This window comes from Tetrao urogallus (genome assembly GCF_951394365.1).
Source record: "Tetrao urogallus genome assembly, chromosome: 4".
NCBI lineage: Eukaryota > Metazoa > Chordata > Aves > Galliformes > Phasianidae > Tetrao > Tetrao urogallus.
In genome coordinates, this window is record NC_136817.1 from 27,141,863 (window position 1) to 27,161,107 (window position 19,245).

General features: G+C 39.2%; 1 protein-coding gene across 1 annotated transcript in view; it reads left to right on the forward strand.

The window, feature by feature from the left end:
- WDFY3 (WD repeat and FYVE domain containing 3) overlaps positions 1-16,352 on the forward strand; it is a gene marked incomplete at both ends in the record, with an annotated part of 103,616 nt that extends 87,264 nt beyond the window's left edge. The window contains 18 exons of the mRNA XM_079534714.1: positions 6-86; positions 650-704; positions 1,054-1,173; positions 1,661-1,778; positions 2,704-2,810; positions 3,515-3,668; positions 5,829-5,920; positions 6,250-6,462; positions 7,467-7,614; positions 8,237-8,391; positions 8,820-8,978; positions 10,433-10,612; positions 11,889-12,071; positions 12,692-12,788; positions 13,804-14,133; positions 15,205-15,316; positions 15,552-15,749; positions 16,232-16,352. Coding sequence (XP_079390840.1) covers positions 6-86; positions 650-704; positions 1,054-1,173; positions 1,661-1,778; positions 2,704-2,810; positions 3,515-3,668; positions 5,829-5,920; positions 6,250-6,462; positions 7,467-7,614; positions 8,237-8,391; positions 8,820-8,978; positions 10,433-10,612; positions 11,889-12,071; positions 12,692-12,788; positions 13,804-14,133; positions 15,205-15,316; positions 15,552-15,749; positions 16,232-16,352 — 2,623 coding nt within the window. The remainder of the gene's footprint in view (positions 1-5; positions 87-649; positions 705-1,053; positions 1,174-1,660; positions 1,779-2,703; positions 2,811-3,514; positions 3,669-5,828; positions 5,921-6,249; positions 6,463-7,466; positions 7,615-8,236; positions 8,392-8,819; positions 8,979-10,432; positions 10,613-11,888; positions 12,072-12,691; positions 12,789-13,803; positions 14,134-15,204; positions 15,317-15,551; positions 15,750-16,231) is intronic.
- Positions 16,353-19,245: the final 2,893 nt, after the last annotated feature.

The following is a 19,245-nucleotide window of genomic DNA, read 5'->3' on the forward strand; positions in this document are numbered from 1 at the left end:
TGCAGGTTTTTGGCTGTGGTGCCATCTCTAACTGACAGTTCAGAGTCAGTGTCTGGACAGAGGCCAAACACCAGTGTAGAACAAGGGTAAGCTTTGCCGTTCCTCATAAGTTCTTTATCTCCTTGGTTTCAAATCAGTGATGCTTACCTTAAGGTCCAGATGTACTGGGGAGTTCCTGTATAAACCTCTGTTTATAACTGGGTAATGCCAAATAAATACTAATTTTATGCTCCAACTTCTTTAAATGTTCTTCCATCATTGACACTTTTGGTATGTATTCCTGCAAATAAATACATATTTTACATAAATTTATATTTACATATAAATACATAGATTAAAGTTATTGGTACATTTTGGAAGAATTGAAGTTCCAAAACTATTTGGCTTCTCTGGGTTGTTAGATATTTTCCTCAGTAGCAGCCTGTCAGGTATGTTTGAATGTGCACTGAATTGCATGCATAAAGTGCATTATTTCAACTGTCTGTGCTCAGAAAGAAAATGTGCACTGCTAAAGCCAAAAGGAATGAAATCCATTTTGCCTGATTGTAAAAATTTGTAAGTTTTAATCTTGGTATTTTGAATTCTCCTATGAAGATGCAACTCAAATTCTATTGATAAGTCAGAAAATGTACTTTCTTCTCCTATCTAGGTCTGGCTTGCTTAGTACTTTAGTGGGAGAAAAATCTGTTACTCAAAGATGGGAAGTAAGTGCTATCTTTTTTTTTTTTTTTTTTTTTTTTTTTGCACGTTTTGTAGTGATATATACTTAGTACACCTGAGTTACATCCTATGAACAAATACTGCTTTAGAAAAAGTATCTCAGTACTGTAACTGGTTATATTTCGTGTTCAAATTATATTTAATTTTGGGTATATTTCATCATGAAATACTAAATGATTCTATCGTTAAAAGTATAAATAGAGTTTGGACATTGTAATACTGATGTAAGTTTCCTATGTTTGTAGAGAGCTAATGCAAGCACCTGAGAAGTTTGACAGCCCAGTTGATTGTTGTGAAGTGGGGTTTTTACAGCTCTGTTATGTCTTCCTTCAGAGAGGAGAAATCAGTAATTTCCAGTACCTGATGCACTTAAACACCCTGGCGGGCCGATCCTACAATGATCTCATGCAGTACCCTGTCTTTCCTTGGGTCCTCGCAGACTATGATTCAGAGGTAAATAAAATGTCCTGTCAGTCTAATAATAATTTGATTGAGAGGTAAATAAAATACGCAATCAGTCTAATAGTAATTTTTTATGTGTTTGAGTTGTGAGTATTACAGTTGGCTTGCACTACCTCCATAAAATCGAGGCGTATCTTTATTGCCTTTTTTTATTTTCATGTTTTGTAATGTCCAGCCCGTGCGGTCAGTGGGTAGGATAGTGCAGGTGCTTGACAGTCTTGTGCAGGAAGGCCCTTGCCCATCCTGATTTTATGGGTGCTAATGGACAGGTGAAGACCCACATGTTCACTTTGTACTGAGGCAGTTGCACCTCCTTTGTGTCAGCATGCAAGAGTGCAGCAGTAAGTTTTTGCGTTAGCTTTCTGAAGTATATCTTGAAGGATGTTGTGTCTTCAGGGAAAGCATGTGTTTTTAAAATTGAATTTATGTTTGTTTTATTTTTAATATTGTTATTATTATTTAATATTTATTTTTAAAGGAGTTGGATCTTACAAATCCCAAGACATTCAGAAACCTGGCAAAGCCCATGGGAGCTCAAACAGAAGACAGATTGGCCCAGTACAAGAAACGATACAAAGACTGGGAAGATCCCAATGGTAAGAAGTGGTACATGCTGCAGGATAAGGAGACAGGCAGGAGCCTGCCACAGTTCAGGAGGACGTTGTGAATTTTAATTACATGACTCTAAACTTCTGGATCTGGATATGCAGAGCGCTACTGTGGGTCTTTGAGGACCTATGAACAAATATTAAATTAGAAGCGAAGCAGTATTGTTATACTGTTGATTTTTAAATCTGACCAGCATGTGTTTATATATAAAAATGAAGACAAAACAGTTCTTTTTCAAAACAGTTCAACGGTGTCTAAAGGCTAGAAATGGGCAGAGTACAGAAGTAACACACATCCAGTCTCTTTAATGAGTACAGTTTGAGCACTGCTGAAAGGCAGTAAGTTGTACAGAGGAATGTGAATATCTCTGCAGTAGCAGCAGTTCAGCTTTTTCGTTTCTGAGTTTGATGTATGATTTCCTGCTCATAAAGTACCTCTTCCTTGCTACTATCCAAAAGAAATAGAGGCACTAGGAAATTTTTAAGTTCATAATGCTTCAAAGCGAACACAATCAAGTTATATATTCTCTATTTTAGATGCTATTTTAGCTGTACGAAATCTGTAGCCAGAAATTCAGATAATTGTTTCTTCATAAGCCTTATTTCCAGAGAAATCAAGAATAATGAAGTAAACAATGTTCTATCAGCAGAAATCACCATAAAAAAAAAACAACACACTAACCTGGTCAGAAGCCCATTAAATTACAGGTACTGCATTGCAGCTTTAACTGAAATAGCCACATGAAAACATACAGTTTTTGATGACTCGGGAATGAAAGTTACAAGTGCCAATTTCAAATGTGTCCACGATCACAGAGTAGATACAAGGCAGCACTAGTTAATACTGTCACCAATAATTGCTTCACCTAACTGCTTTATTTCTTCTCTGTGCATGATGTTTAATTTTCTGCAGGCGAAACTCCAGCTTATCATTATGGGACCCACTATTCATCTGCCATGATAGTGGCTTCCTATCTTGTCCGGATGGAGCCTTTTACGCAGATATTCTTACGACTACAGGTAAAAAGAATAAGACCTCACTTCCTGTATCGCTTTCCTGCTGTGCATTTGAGGTCTACGTGAAAAAATGAGATTTATCTCCTTTGTTTTCATAAGATGTTAGGAAAAAAAAAAATTCAGTTGAGCGATTGCAGGTTGGATTGGTCCAGAAATCTTTGAGGTTACTTAATAGAGGATGCAATGGAATTCACATTTCTTCATGAAGTTAGAATGTTTTGAATAAATGTATGAACAAAATAACACAAGGCAAAAACCAAAGATGATTTTGCTGTGAAAAAAATTACATTTTTAATCAGGCTTTGTTAGTCTGCTGTTGAAAGAGTTGTATGCCAGTTCTTTAACATCTTCGCACAAAATTAAGTTTTTTGTTGTTGTTGTTGTTGTTTTTTAAACCAGTACTTCTATCCTGGGAGTTTGTTACTGAGTGTTAAAGTAAACCAAAATATGCAGAGCCTGGATTTTTTGGCAGATTGAGGAGGAGCTGGGATCTTAACAGTGGTCCTACATGGAAGTCATCAAGCAAAGAAAAATGTATTTTCTCTGGGATGATCCCCAGACTGAAATTTGAAGTAGGATTGAGTGTGTTTCTTAACATTCTGAAGATATCTCTATCTTGATACCTTGTGTATGTGTGTTCTGGTTCTCCTTCTCTCAGCCAAGGTACTCTGGTGGGCTGATCTGATGGTTCTCCCTTTGTCCTGCAGGGCGGTCACTTTGACCTGGCAGATCGAATGTTTCACAGTGTGCGAGAGGCCTGGTACTCAGCATCAAAGCACAACATGGCAGACGTGAAAGAGCTCATCCCAGAATTTTTCTACCTCCCTGAGTTTTTGCTCAATTCCAACAATTTTGATCTCGGTAAGCAAAGCAGCTGGTAGCGTTGCTACCACTGTGAGTGTGTTGCAGGCAGTCTGACATGAGAAAAGCTCATCAAGTGGGAAGAATATGATGCACTTGACTGCATGAGGAAAGGATAGATGGTTCCATATTTGCATACTGTTTTTAAAAGTTTGAGTGATACAGAGCTCATTGATTCATCAGTAAGAATATAGCAGGAGTTACTATTTACTTTTGTGATGCTTTCTTTTCTTTCGGTTTTATCTACTTCATTTTCTCAAACAGCAAGTGTTCATTTTAAAAGTTAATTAATAGATTAATAGTTTGTTCTGACAACTGCTAAGAAAGACATTTAACTACTCAAAAAGTTTTCAGCTTAAGATGGGGTGGTTTTGTTTGCTGGTCAATTTGGTGATTTTTTTAAAAAAATTTTTTATTTATTTTCAGTTAAACCACTTTGAAACACTCAGATTGTCACATTTTACCCGCTGTTCTCTGGTTTCCATTTTTCTATATGTAGCATGTTACTTCATTATGTTATATATTATCTTCCTCAGTGTTTTCAGACTTTACAAAATCTGTTTGACAGTTTTCACTTTTAGGACTTCTTCTTTAACTGTTTCTAAAAGGTTTGTTGAAATGTGGCTCAGTTTTTACAGCAATAACTATTTAAGAGTCTAATTTCACATATATTTTCCATAGGAGTTAAGTGCTCTTTGGAATGTATGTCATACATTACTTAGACATTAAGCTCTTCTCAGCTCTGTGCTGTGAGTCTAATAGCCATAAGAAAGATTGAGTGGTGCATTTAAGCAGCTTCAGATCTGTTGTTCAGAAGGTATTGTGAGAGATTGGAAGTGCAACCTTACAAAAGCAATAACAAATGGGGAAAAAAGACGTGCAGAACATCTTGCAAATGTATTTCATATAAGAGGGTATTACCATGACTGTAAAAGTATTGGTCTTGTTTGTTTAGTTCAACATCCGATAAATTTAGGTTGTGATCGTCAGGCAAAAGAAATTTTTCAACCAATATTTAGAACAGCACTAGGAATTGTTTTTTGTTCTGAATTGCTAAGGTGGGATACTTCAATTTGTGTTATTTCATACTTATCCTGCTCCCATTCTATTTTCTTGCTCCCAAATAGAGAGGAAAACATTCAAAGCCTAATGAAATTATGCAAGAAATGTAGGACACTGCTTGTACTACTTGTATGCTTGTATAAACTTGGAAGCTTGCTGGTGTTCCTCTGAGCTAGTAAGAAGTGTGGATCGTCTCTCAGCAACAGATTGCAACACAGGAATATAACTTGGAAGTCTTAACAAATAGGTTAAATAGGTTTTCAGTAGTCTAAACATGCCAGCATTAAGTATTCAGAGTGGGAAGTGAGCTCTCTGGAACCCAGATGACTGTGTGTGGCCAGACTGTGCCCAGGTCATCGACCACAGTCCTTTGGTGTGAAGCTTTTGGCGCACAGCTCATCAGTTCATCAGTGTCAGTACATGAATATTTAGCTGTATTGTCATATAGTTATTCTCGTGTGTAAAACAATGTTTCAGTTGTTTGACACAATCTGTTTCTATTTCAAAGAAAACAAATTTGTAGTCAAAAGCTGTTTCACCAAGGCTTGTCAGTGCAATTTGCTGATAAACCATCAAGTACCAGGATTTATTTTCCTTCAAAATACACCCAGCTGACATGTCTGCTGCTATAAACATGCTAAGCAGAAAATTTTTCTTCTTTAAAATTCAAGCGGTTGCATTTATTCCTTTTTACATCACGAATAACACAGAGGTCAAGAAAAGATGAGAAACGTGCCTTGGTGCAATGATGGCTTTAGCTGCCAGCTCCACAGCTGCTTGAGTATCTGCTGTTTCAGTGCAAGCTGTATTAAAAGAACTCTGAAACAGTATTGTCATCTTCAAAAACCCTAATAAGGAATATTTGAGCGATTCCTATTTTTCTGCTCTTACAAGATACCATATATGAACAACTACGTAGGAAATCTTCAGGTTTTATTGCCTGACCTTTAAAGATAAGGCATTATTTAAACGAAAAGTCTGAAAAATGTTTTCTTATAAAAGAAAGATGTTAGATTTTGTTGTTGTTGACTTTAAAAACCATTGCTGTTGCTATGTGTTTTCAATGCGTATCTCTGATTTTTTTAATTTGTTTTATAGGTTGCAAACAAAATGGCACTAAACTTGGAGATGTAATACTCCCTCCGTGGGCAAAAGGAGACCCTCGTGAATTTATCAGAGTTCACCGGGAGGTAATCTGAGTTTTAATGGCAGTAGAAAACTTCAGTTGTGCCTTTATGCTGCACATTAAACATGACTTGATTCATGCAGTCACAGCTGCTATCTGGTCCATGAGTTCTGAGCTGATGGCTATTTGTCACAAATAGCTGCAGACTTGGCATTTCCTTCTCTTCCTTTTTGTCTAGAGAGTAAGTTGAGGCAGGAGTTGTTTAAATGAAAAAGCTTAACAAAACATACTGAGAATATATCAGTGTATTCTGCTTTTTTCTTTATGGCACGTGTAGTAGACTCAACTGGTGACTGACGTGGCTAATTTCAGTGCATGTCCTTTGGATTTCAGGCTCTGGAATGTGACTTTGTGAGTGCACATCTGCATGAGTGGATTGACTTGATCTTTGGCTATAAACAACAAGGTCCTGCTGCAGTAGAAGCTGTAAATGTCTTTCACCATCTCTTCTATGAGGGGCAAGTGGATATATATAACATCAATGATCCGTTAAAAGAGACAGCTACTATAGGATTCATTAACAACTTTGGACAGATACCAAAGCAGGTACACCATCTGCAGAATTTCTATTTGCCAGATGGCACATGGGCTGAAATGTATTGAAACAGAGGAGGAAAGTGTTTGAGGAGTTAAACTTCTTGAGAATGTTTGTTCGTATTCTTCCAATAATGTGCAATGATTGTTTCTGCAATGCAGAAAGAATTTGCTCACAAGAAGGGAAATGTCTTTTTTCTGTTTTGCACTCATAAAATAAAGGTTAAAAAAATTATGACATCATTGTTCAACTTAGGAAAAAAAATAAGTATTGAAAAAATAAGTATGTTGCTGCTAAAAATGTAACACTTGACGTGACTGAGGGCAACAGTGAAAGTGCCATTTTCCTGTGATAAGTTAATTTCTATAATAACTCTTAAAAAAAAATAAAAAAATAAAAAATGTGCCTCTCACATCGTTAGACCAGCTGTGTGGTGGTGTGGGGTGGTGCAGGGAGGGCTGAGGCAAACAGTCCTGCTGTTGCCCTTCATACCCATTGACTTTGTGTGAGCAGTAGAAACGTGTGCATCCTCACAGCCCAACTACATCAGGTTTATGTATGTTCCCTGTACCTTGAATATGCTAATAGATTAAAAAAAATAACTTTCAGCCTTGAAATTGCAGCTCTCCTTGTAGTGCTTTTACAACTTTGTTGTCAAAGAAGGTGAAATTTTACAAAATATGTGTAAAGATTTATATTCGTAAGTTAGGTACTGTAAATACGTAACACTTGCCATCAAAAGGTTTATAATGAATTTACCATCTGATAAACCTTTGTGTGGAGGCTCCAAAAAATGGTTTGCTTATATATCACAGTTGAATTCTGTATTATGTGCTGAAGTCAAAATGTTTGCTGTAATTTATTAGTGGATGCCCAACAGTGAATCCGTGAATGCAGAGAACAGTTAAGTAGTGCTTGCTGATTGCTGATCTGCAGCATTTTTAGAATATGAATGAAACACTGCTATTCTTTAGCTTGTGCTCCTGTAAACCTGTAATTTCTTGATGACTTTCAGCTCTTCAAAAAGCCCCACCCTCCAAAGCGTGTTAGAAGCCGACTGAATGGGGAGGCTGTAGGAACCTCTGTGCCCCCAGGTTCCACAAGTGACAAGATTTTTTTCCATCATTTGGACAACCTGCGGCCGTCTCTCACACCCGTAAAAGGTAAAACCACAGTATTTGGAGCATTTTTTCCAGTTTCTCAATGCGAAAAATGCTGAGAAGGTTGGCAGGAAGGGATACTGGTAGCTGTGCTGAGGCCAAAGGAGTAGGTTCTGACATTGTTTATCTCTGACATTAGAGTGATTAAAAGTTAACTGTCAGCAAAGTAGGTAACTGCCATATAGTATTTTCTTTCTTAATTGATTAAATGAATTGAAGAGAAAAGGATGTACCGTTCCACAAAACGTAACAGGGCTATACTCAAGGATAGGAAACAAAAAAGTGTTACCAGTATTTGCAGAACTTGATTAAAAACAGCAAATAGATCACTGGTTAAGAATGCAACCTGTGGAAATGTTTGACCATGACATTGGCATCGATACCAAAAAATTACTTTTAATAGTGTTGAAAATGGCACAATCACTTTTAATGCTCAGAAGCATCAAAGAGATTATGTCTGTGACTTGTTTGGCTTGAAGGACATCTCCTGCAGCACTGTACTTGGGACCAGAGTAATTGTTTAAGCAATGCAAATATTTGTTTTTTGTGGAGCATCTGGTATTTAATAGGATTGGACAGCATCAGTCTTTTTTCTTCACTAAAAGATAACTATCTTCTTTTTTAGAACTCAAGGAGCCTGTGGGACAGATTGTGTGTACTGATAAAGGCATTCTGGCTGTTGAACAGAATAAGGTTCTCATCCCTCCTACATGGAATAAAACTTTTGCCTGGGGCTATGCAGACCTCAGCTGTAGACTGGGTACCTATGAGTCGGACAAGGTTTGTCTTCTGAAATTCATTTCAGTGCTGAGTGTACCAAAAGAAATCACTATTTAATAGTGAAAGTAATCTAAAGATGAAAACTTAGTTTGCATGTGAATTGATAACATTTTTTGTGCTGTGTGTTTTCTTTCTCCCAATCCAATTTTCTTCATCAGAACATGAGCAGAATAACATAGGCCAATTCATAATAACTTTTAACAAGACTGCGAAGAAAAAAAAAAACAAATCAATTAAATTTCACTTCTTGTGTTCCCTCAGGAGGCATCTTATGGCAGAGCCTGGAATTATTTACATTTGAGAAAAACATGTCAGCAAAATCTTGGTTACTTAATGGTTCAGTTTGCAAGATGGCACTTGAGCTTTTATATTTTTCACACCTAACTCTAATGTTGCAAGTAATCCTTCTCTGTTTTCTTTATTTCCAGGCAGTAATTGTTTATGAATGTTTGTCAGAGTGGGGTCAGATACTGTGTGCCATTTGTCCCAATCCCAAGCTGGTTATCACTGGGGGAACAAGCACAGCGGTGTGTGTGTGGGAAATGGGCGTCTCCAAAGAAAAAGCTAAAGCCCTCACATTGAAACAGGTAAAATACAACAAAGATGTCGATTAGGGAAATGATGTTCCAAGATCAAAGGAAGTTTGTTAGCTTTGAAACTATGAGCTGAGTAGACTTGGAAATCTGAGTAGTCCCAGTAGAGATCTACACTGAAAATAGGTAAAATGTATCATAAAAATTTCATCATTTTGAGGATTGTTGACTATGTGAAACTTGTTTTAAAGATGGGAAATAAAATAGCAATGTTTTTAAAAAATAAATTTTAATATTTTTTTATTAAAAAAAAAAAATCTAAAAAAGTATGCAGATGTGTTTTCTGTGGAGTAAGCTGTATTACTGTAGAGATCTCTGTAAAATACCTCCATCTGAAGACTGACAGGGAGGGTAGCAAAAGAGGCTGTCTCTACTGTTCATTTTCCTTTTTCTACTTTTTATACTTCTTTATTTTCTTGTAGAGTTATTTAAATTGTGTTTCTGGGCAAACTTTGCTTTTTCTGGCAGTAACATGTTTGTGGAGTGCAATAATACTCCTTCAGGACACCTTTACATTGCTTTTGTTTTGTGAATTCAAAATATCAATCTTGAATGCAAGGAAGAAAGGACCTGTGTTTTTAAGTCAGTTGCAGCTAAGCGCAGAGGAAGTCTTATGTGTGTATTTCATAAAAAAGGCCAAGAAGCAAGACAAAAACATACAAACAAAAAGCAATAAACCACACCAACAAAACACCACCAACACACCACAAACAAACAAAATGTCTTCTTCTAAGTAGCCAGATTGTAAGTGTCACTTTTCCTGTTAGCATCTTAACAGTAGGACTTTTTTTTTTTCCCAGTGGAAAACTTCAACTAAAACTTAGCTGAACAAATCTAGAGAATTATTAATTAACTTTTCACCACTGGTCTGCAACATGGACTGTCTGAAGCTGTATTTCAGAAGTGTTTTGCTAACAGTTACTGCAAGATAAGACACTGTATCTTGAATTTCAGGGCGACACATTTAAGTTGCTCTGCTTTTGCCAGTGAGGACAGAGTAAGTGCAAGGCCAGTTGCTGTAGCTTATCTGATGACTTTGTAACTTGGTAAACAGGAGAAATCCAGCTGTATTCCAGATTTCTATCCAATTGTTACTTCAGGCCTAAAAAGTAGAAAAGAGGTCTTCTCAAAGCAGATATTTGAAATTTTCTCCTCCTTGCTGTGAACTTTGTCTTTTTGGTTGTAATTTTTCTTTTCTTTGGCTTTTCTCAAACACCAACAGGTTTTTAAATAGGAGCCAGTTCTTACTTAAAAAGAACTTTTGTTTTCAGAAAATGACTTCTATCAATTTCAGTTATGGAAGCAGTCACCAGCTAACTACTTTCAGTCCAGCTGGGCCTTCTGATAAAGTGTTTGAGTTCACGTTGACTGAATCTCTTTAGGTTTAATACAACTACTTTTGTGTTCTCTTTTGATTGTAGCATGTTCCTTCTGTCTTCTTTTGGCAGGCATTATTGGGTCATACTGACACTGTCACGTGCTTAACAGCATCTCTGGCTTATCACATCATTGTGAGTGGCTCACGGGATCGCACCTGCATCATCTGGGATTTGAATAAGCTCTCATTTCTTACACAGCTTCGAGGTCACAGGGCTCCAGTTTCAGCACTCTGTATAAATGAATTAACGGTAAGAAGCAAACATCCATGTGTAGTGGGAGTGTTAGCAAGAATCTGTAATTGTTAAACTGAAGAAAAACAAATTAGGCTCTTGCATTGGTTTGGCGAAGCTTGCGTAATTCACGTTAAAACTTATTACCTGGTATAGGAAATAAATTGTAATGAGAAGAAGAGGGTAGTAAGAGGCACGGTTTGTTAGCTGCTCATCCAGTTGTTGTAGTGTTGCTGGTGTTTTAAACCACAGCTACTACTTCCCCTCTGCGCTAGATGAAAGGACTGTTTCTTGCCCTTTTCCCAATTATGAAGGGATCATATGAACTTTAATGTAGCACGTGTCAATAAAAAAGATGGGAGGTTTGAGCTGAGTCATAAAAGAGGGAAGGGAAGGTACTAAAAATATGCTGTGGGATTGGTGAAAAATAAAGGAATTGATCTACTTATTCTATAAACTCAGCAGACAGGTTGTTACTAAGTCTGTTTTTCTGTGTACAGTGAAAAAAAAAAAGGAAAGTATGTAATTCTACAGTTTTATTTAGGGTGTCAGCCTGAACAGGAATTACTTAGGAATTACTTCAAAGTTGCTGCTGCAATCATAGAATGGTTTAGGTTGGGAGGGACCTTTAAGATCATCTAGTTCTAACCCTCCTCCTATAGGCAAGAACACCTTCCTTCAGATCAGGCTGCTCAGAGCCCCATTCTGCCTGGCCTTGAATGCTTCCAGAGCGGAGGCATCCACAGCCTTGGTGGGCAACCTGTTCCAGTGTCTCACCAGCTTTTCTATAGGCTCCCTACAGGTAGTAGAAGGCTGCTATAAGGACCCCCCAGAGCCTTCTGTTTTCTAGGCTGGAGCCCCAGCTTTCTCAGCCTGTCCTCACATGGCAAGTGCTCCAGCCCTCTGATCTTCTTTGTGGCCCTCCTCTGAACCTGCTTCAACAGCTCCACATCCTTGTCCATTCATGGGGGCCCTAGAATTGGATGCAGTACTCCAGGTGATCTCTCACGAGAGCAGAGTAGAAGGGCAGAAACGCCTCCCTCGACCTGCTGGTTACGCTTCTCTTCATGCAACCCAGGATACAGTTGGCCTTCTGGTCTGCAAGTGCACATATTGAATCTTTCATCAGTTGATGCTCCCATATTCTTCTCAGGGCTGCTCTCAAGGTTCTCCACTCAACCTTTATCTGTGCTTGGGATAACACTGACCTATGCAAATGAACCTGGCTTATGTTTTTGCTGAAACAGAATCTGAGATTTGTTTTCACATACGGAGTTGTTACTTGTATTTTCAGGGGGATATTGTGTCATGTGCTGGCACTTACATTCATGTATGGAGTATTAATGGCAGCCCCACTGCAAGTGTGAACACTTTCACTGGTCGAAGCCAGCAAATCATGTGCTGTTTTGTGTCAGAGATGAACGAGTGGGATACCCAGAATGTCATTGTGACAGGACATTCAGATGGAGTTGTACGGGTACGTACTTGGAACCACTGCTTAGAAAAATAAGTTTAAGCCTTTGTAATAGATAAATAAATTCTGTCCAACACAGCATCCTGGCAGGTACTGAAAGCAGTCCTGCTGTTCTGGGGTGCATCATTATATATATATTGTATTTCAGCCACTTGTTGCTCACTGGCTTCTGTGCCTGGAGTTTGTTGCTTTTGTTCTCTGCTTTTATTCTGCACACTTTTAGGTAATTCATTTTGCTGCCTGGAAAGAAAAGAGGAAAAAGAAGGAAAAATAGAAAGAGCATCTCTGTTCACTGCCAGTCCAACCTGGCTTTCATTATTTTGTCATGTGTGTGCCTGCATCTGTCTTAACCAGAGTCTGCTGGTCAGATTGCAGTACAGAGTGGATTTTTTTATTTGAACAGCTGAAGCATTAAATAATAGCACAGGGCTTGTTCAGCTGTCATTCAGGCATTTATGTAGTTGACCTGCTATGACCCTTGGGGGGAAAAAAATGCAGCGACCTGCCTGTTGTACTGCTGGTGTGATTATACAGTTCTAATAATGCCTCTGAACTCTAGCAGTAGCTAGGAAGAAAGTTAAGAGTTCCGTACATGCCAGTTTGCTTGTCCCTTGTCCCTCCAGTTCTGGCGGATGGAGTTTTTGCAAGTACCAGAAACACCAGCTCCAGAGCCTGCAGAGGTCCTGGAAATGCAAGAGGATTGCCAAGAAGCACAAATAGGTACGTCTCCTACCCACAGCTTGGTATTTGCCTTTTATCTGATTTCCCCTTCACATAGATTAAGTCCTGCGGTTGTGCAGGGCAGAAAACGATAGAAGTGTTTTCTCTCAGTGGAAAATAGACATCCATTGGACATAATGAAGTGTCTGAGTTCTCATTCACTACTTTATACTGTCATTTCATACTGCTGTGAGCAAGGAAAACCATGGCCATCCTTCCTTTTGTTCTGAGTAAATTCCTTCCTGTGGTTGCTTCTGCTATCAGTGAACCTAATGGATGCTACCATTGTCCAAAAGCTACGTATTTCTCTATTTTGAAATAAAATTATAGCCTAAGAGCAGAGTTAACAACCTGATGTTCCATCAGTGGAATTTTATACAAGCGGTGCTGCCCATGCCATAGTGTTTTCTGTGGTCTGAAGAATATGGTCCGTGCTTGATGGGCATTTGCTTTACTCATCTTCCTTTGTTCATCTTCGTGTTGAAGATATGATCTAGACTTGGATGTGGATCCTACGATACTCACAGGATGCTTTTAATTGCACAGCTTAGCTATTCTGTAACAGAATATGAATGTATTGAACTACTGTGTTTTCACATCATGTTAAGCCTGTTAATAACATCTGCCTCATGTGTTTTAGTTGTCCTGAGCCTCATCACTGTTGACTGGTTACTGTTTTCCTGAGTGACAGGAGGAATTTTTATTTTTTTTAATTTATCTTGAACACTTTTGAAAGCTGTACTCACTGTGTCTTTCCCAGTCTACCTCAGAACAACTATTGTAGGAACTACCTCTGTTGCCAAAGAGATGAAAAATGTGATGATTCCTGCTGGTGTTTACTGTGGTGGGAGCTGGATCTCTGCAAAGGCTCTGAGATTCCCACATGTAATTTCCCTTTAGTCATGCCATGGTGACACCTGTTGGGTTGTAGGCAGTGTAGCAGCAAGAAAGGAAGAAAGCTTAGCCTATAAACAGTCTTGCTAACAGTGTTCTCTTTTCTGTTGCATGAATTCAGGACAGGAAGCCCATGAAGAAGACAGCAGTGACTCTGACGCAGATGATCCATGCATTGGTCAGGATGTGAAACTGCAGGAGAGCCAAAGTCAGCCAGGCAGCACCACCCACAGACCGAGGTCAGCCTCAAACAGAGTGGCAGCAGCATGGTCAGCAGACAGTGGCTCAGATGACTCCAGGCGTTGGTCAGACCAGCTTAGCTTGGATGAGAAAGATGGCTTTATCTTTGTGAATTATTCTGAAGGACAAGCAAAAATACATCCCCACGCTCAGGTTAACCACCTGCACCCCAGCTATGCTGAAGCACGGCACTACAGCAAGCTTAAACCAGGTAAAAGAAGAGGAGTACACTTCCTTGGTTGGATAAATTTGCTGTTAGCACTGACCCAAAAAGCAATATCTCTGCAGTTTTGAGCAGTGATGGCTGATACATTCAAAAGTCATTGGTGAGAAGTTTCTGTGTTGAGGTTGTACGTTGTTTGAGTTTTTCCTGAGAAATAGTGTTCGGTTTACCTTGTCTGGCTGCTGATCTGCTCTCGCTGTTGCTGCAATGGGATGGGGGGGAGAGAATAGGAAGAGCAAAAGGGTAAAAGCATAAAAACTCAAAGGTCAAGCTAAGGATAGTCTACTGAGCAAACTAAAGAGGAAGAAAAAAAGCCATAAACAAGTGATGGAAAGGCTCTCACCACCTCCTGCAAGCAGACTGATGTGCAGCCAGTTTTGGAGTGAACAGCTTCCTTACCAAAAAGTGCCATTCCCTCAGTTTGGTTACTATGATGCTGTATATGACGTGGAATATCCTTAGGCCAGTTGAGATCAGCAGTCCAGCATGTGTTACTTCTGAGCTTCTTGTACACCTTCAGCCTACTTGCTGGTAGGTGAGGAAGAGTGGGGAAAAAAGAGAAAACCTTGATGCTGTGAAAGTAGTGTTCAGCAGTACCTCAAACACTGCTATGTCCTCAACACTGTTTTAGTCACATAACCAAAACACAGCACGATAGGGGATGCTGTAAAGAAAATTAACCACAGTTGGAAATCTCAATCTTGGCTACAGACAAAATTAATAATAATAATACTGATGAAACACTCTCAGTCCTGCTGGTCTTCGGTGCCAGCTCCACTCTGAATGTCACTGTTCTCTACAACTGTCAGCTGCATTGGTGAAATGCGGTACTCTGCTTTGTATTGCATTTTCTCCTTCCTTGGATGTGCAGTGGAGCAGTTAGGAGTGTATTTTCCCTGAGTGGGAAGTGAGTCTCTCGAAGTTATCAGCCTCCGGGGAGATAAAGATGTTTCCTTTCTACAAATTGATGCACGTGGATATTTTGGGGAGGGAGGAAGATATAGAAATGAGAACGAGCAGATTTGTCTTTTTCCTTTTCTCCTTCCTGCTCCCTTCTAGGATACCGGTGGGAGCGTCAGTTGGTGTTCAGGAGCAAACTAACTATGCACACGGCATTTGATCGCAAAGATAACGCACATCCAGCAGAAATCACCGCCCTCGGCATCTCCAAGTGAGTAGCTCACAGGTGATCACTCAGTGCATTTTTTCAGTGTTGTCAAAGGATGCAGATACTGTTCTTTGCATAATGCTGTTTTGCGTTTGTTTGTTTGTTTTTGTTGAGAGCACTGGTTAATTCTTGGTCATTAAAAAATCATTATATATTCTGACATCTAAAATCAGCTATCGCTGTCTGTACCTTACTGAGCCGTAATAGTCATGGAAATGCTTTTGCTTTTTTCCTCCAGGGATCACAGCAGAATTCTCATTGGGGATGGCCGTGGCCGAGTGTTCAGCTGGTCTGTGAGTGATCAGCCGGGCCGGTCAGCAGCCGACCACTGGGTGAAGGATGAAGGAGGGGACAGCTGCTCAGGCTGTGCAGTCCGGTTCTCGCTCACAGAGAGGCGTCACCACTGCAGGAACTGTGGGCAGCTCTTCTGCCAGAAGTAAGCTAGCACCAGCCTCCTTTAGATTCTTTCCCATATAGAATTTTAGGCTATTGCATATCACTGAACTCTACAAACACACTGTGCTTTCCACTCTCTTATCAAAACTGATTAAAAAAAAAAAAAACACAACAAAAAACAAAAAGAAACCAAACATGAGTGCTGTCAAAATTTCCTCAGAAGAGTTAGAAAAAGCAAACATGCCCCTTTATATAAACAGTGAAGCTGTCAGCTTAACGTAGGTGTCAACTGAGAATGAAATCAGGTAATGAATCCTAGACAAATTAAGTTAGCAAAGGAGGAAAAAAATATTTCTTTTTCAGCAGATAGTTCATCTTATCAATCTACAAACACAACATGGTGTCAAAATTTGTTCAGATGGTGTTGAGGTGTTTCAAGTCACAATGATAATTAACACACCTGGGAAGAAAATGATGAGGCTGGGAGAGGACACGTGTTCACAGTGGTGTTCTTCTTTGCAGGTGCAGTCGGTTTCAGTCTGAAATCAAGCGTCTGAAGATTTCCTCACCAGTCAGAGTCTGCCAGAACTGTTTCTACAACTTGCAGCATGAGCGGGGCTTAGAGGAAGGGCCCAGGAATTGACCAGGTGGTGGTAAATGGAGACCCTGTACAGACCTGCTGTCACCCTGAGAACTAATGTGAGCATAGTGCTGTGATCAGAAGGGAGTAGAATATTGTCTGTTTACACTTAAGTTTATACTGCATTTTAAGCACTGAAAGTATAAGGGATCATTGAATTGATTTGTGTTGATGGAAGGTATGTGATGAGGTGAATGGCACGTTGGAAGAGCCAGGCCCAAGAAGACATGGTTAATAACCACAGATACAGTAGAACTGTCAACCTCTAACTCTGTTGACATGGCTATGAAGAAAATCCTCACTTAACCTAAACACCAGTTCTTGTCTTGTTTTTGTAGAGCTAGTCATCTGTACTGGGGTGGGGGGTGGGAGGGAAGGGAAGGCTTTTTAGAAGATAGTTGTAAATCTGCCTTCTTCGCAAGCAACTGTGTATATTGTAAATAGGTATAATGGCCTTTTTATCTAAATATGAACCTAACTGCCTGTTACATGGGACTTCAGATTAACCACTATACTTTGTGTGGCATCTTTCTCATCTATCAACTTAAATATGAATGTTTAGATAACAACAACAACAACGACAACAAAAAAAAAAAAAAAAAAAAAAAAAAAAAACCCAGAAAACTCAAAGGCATTATGTGTATTTCTGTTAAAAATCCAGTCTGTGCACGTTCGTTCTTCAGTTGCCCACAGTATCTTCATTTAAATAAGGCTATTCATGGAACTACATGGATTTTTTTTCAAAAGAAAACTTTTTTTGAGAATAGGACTTGGAGTATTTTATTCTAGCTGTAAGATAACCAGGAACTAAATTGTAAACTTTGGTTGCATTTTATACCAAAACTATTTACTGCCTCAGTGTTGTTCATATTTAACAAGGCCTGTTTTATACATATGTCAGAGCTGCAGTTTTGTTAATTAGTGTTCATTAGCAGCTGATTCATGCAGTGCAAGAACCAGCTTTTACCTTCTTTAAGTCAGTAGTGATTGGCTTGCATTCAGGTACAGAATGAATTTTCCTGTGCATAGAATTTTACCACTGTTGTCCCGTAGCTTATTTGGAAAAAAAAAAAAAAAAAAAAAAAAAAAATTGAAAAAAATAAAAATGTTTGGAATAACGTAGTCATTCAGGAACGGGTTAGTGCTTGTTCTGCCAGAGATGCTTTTAAGAGCTGTCTCTGTGTGTCAGCAAGTGGCATGACCCTGAGGACAGTGGTAGATTTCCATGACCATTTTTAAGTTTTAAAAAAATGAATTCAATTGCAGTATTTTTTTACTACTCTGTCACTTCTTTTGCACTACATGTGGGATGAAGTAGAGACATGGACATCTACTGGGATTGGAACACACTCACCACACAGGCCTGTGGACTGCTTTCCGAAGGAGGTTTTAACAGTGGGTTTGTTTGTTTTAAATGTGTGTGTATATATTTTGTAAATGTGTGACAAACTGATCTAGATTTAGGTAAGTTCACATTGGGTTCTTCAAAACAACAGTACGGATGTGACCCAAAGCAACAGAAGACAGGCAGCCCCACTTTTGCTCTGCAGAACATCAGTGTGTGTATTTCGCTGCAGACGGAGAGGTTACCCTGCACTGGCAGGCACTGGGCAGACTCCATCCCCAGGAAGAAGATGATTTAAGCTGTTGTTAGAATTGCAGTGTGGGAAGTGGGTCCCTGTACCTTGGAGACACAATTGTCTTCTCTTGGTTGGACCTTCTAGATCCATTTGTTGATCCTAACCACTTACTCTCTACCCTGGTATCACATGTTTATGCACTGAAGGTTAAATATGTATTTTGACATGATTGTTTATAAAGTATGTGCTGGTCTGTAAAATGAGAAATTCCTGTTCTGGTATGTGTACTAGATCCCCAAATGAGCAGAAAGGCTTTTCTAGAGCCCTTGCACACTGTTGAGTAAATGCAGGTTTGCTTAGGTTAGCTGACCCAAATAGATCCCTTCGGATCCAAACTGTGATAAGTAGCTGCGTTGCATGGCTCCCTTGGCAGATTTATTGTTGAAAATAGAAGGGGGGAAGCCCTCAGTAAATGTGCATGGAGTGCTGGAATATTTATATTCAGATGTTCTCTAACGTTGCCTTGACCCTTCCCAAAATGATGCGAAGCCAGCATAGTTCAGAAGATGGGCTGGTGGCCTACATGTTTACTGTTTGAAGAGAAGGCTCTTTTAACAACTGTTAAATGCTTTTAAGTCCTCAGAGATTCTCCCCTCTTGCCTCTAGTTTTCAAAACGAAACCAAATTTAAGGAAGAATTCTGTTCCGTGAATTGATTCCAATCAAACCCTAATCAAAACAGGGCTTCTGGCAGTAACTCTGGTATAATCTGAACATTAAAAGTAAGATCAGGCATATATGACTAATGTGGGCTTATGAAGACTGTGCACCATCAGTGATGATGTAGTTGGCCGTTGTATGGCTATGCAGGCACATGGCACCATTGTCAATCTGTGCTTTTTACCTTTGGCAGCCTACTAAAATCAGGATCACTATTCCTTTCCAAGTCTATAGCGTAGAGGTCGGACCACATTTGCGTTTTGCAAACCAATAACCACAGCCTTCTGACTTAATCCCTCAGTTGCACTGTTCTAAAACCACATTTGTGCTGGTAGGAGGTGGAGGGGAAGTACCCTGCCTGCTCGTATTTCCTCTGGCAGCTGGTGCTGTGGGCAACTGCTTCGTTCACTTGGGAGTGGTTTTCTCATTGAAGCTTCTAATGCAAAGACTTGCTTTGTTTTCCATGTAAAAATGGGTTGCGCAAAAATATGCTCATGTACACTAACATCAGTAGACTGTATTCTCTGCAAGTACCTCACATGTCTTCTCCTGCCTTGTTCTTTGTAGTATACTTATTCATGTACTCTTAACATTCGT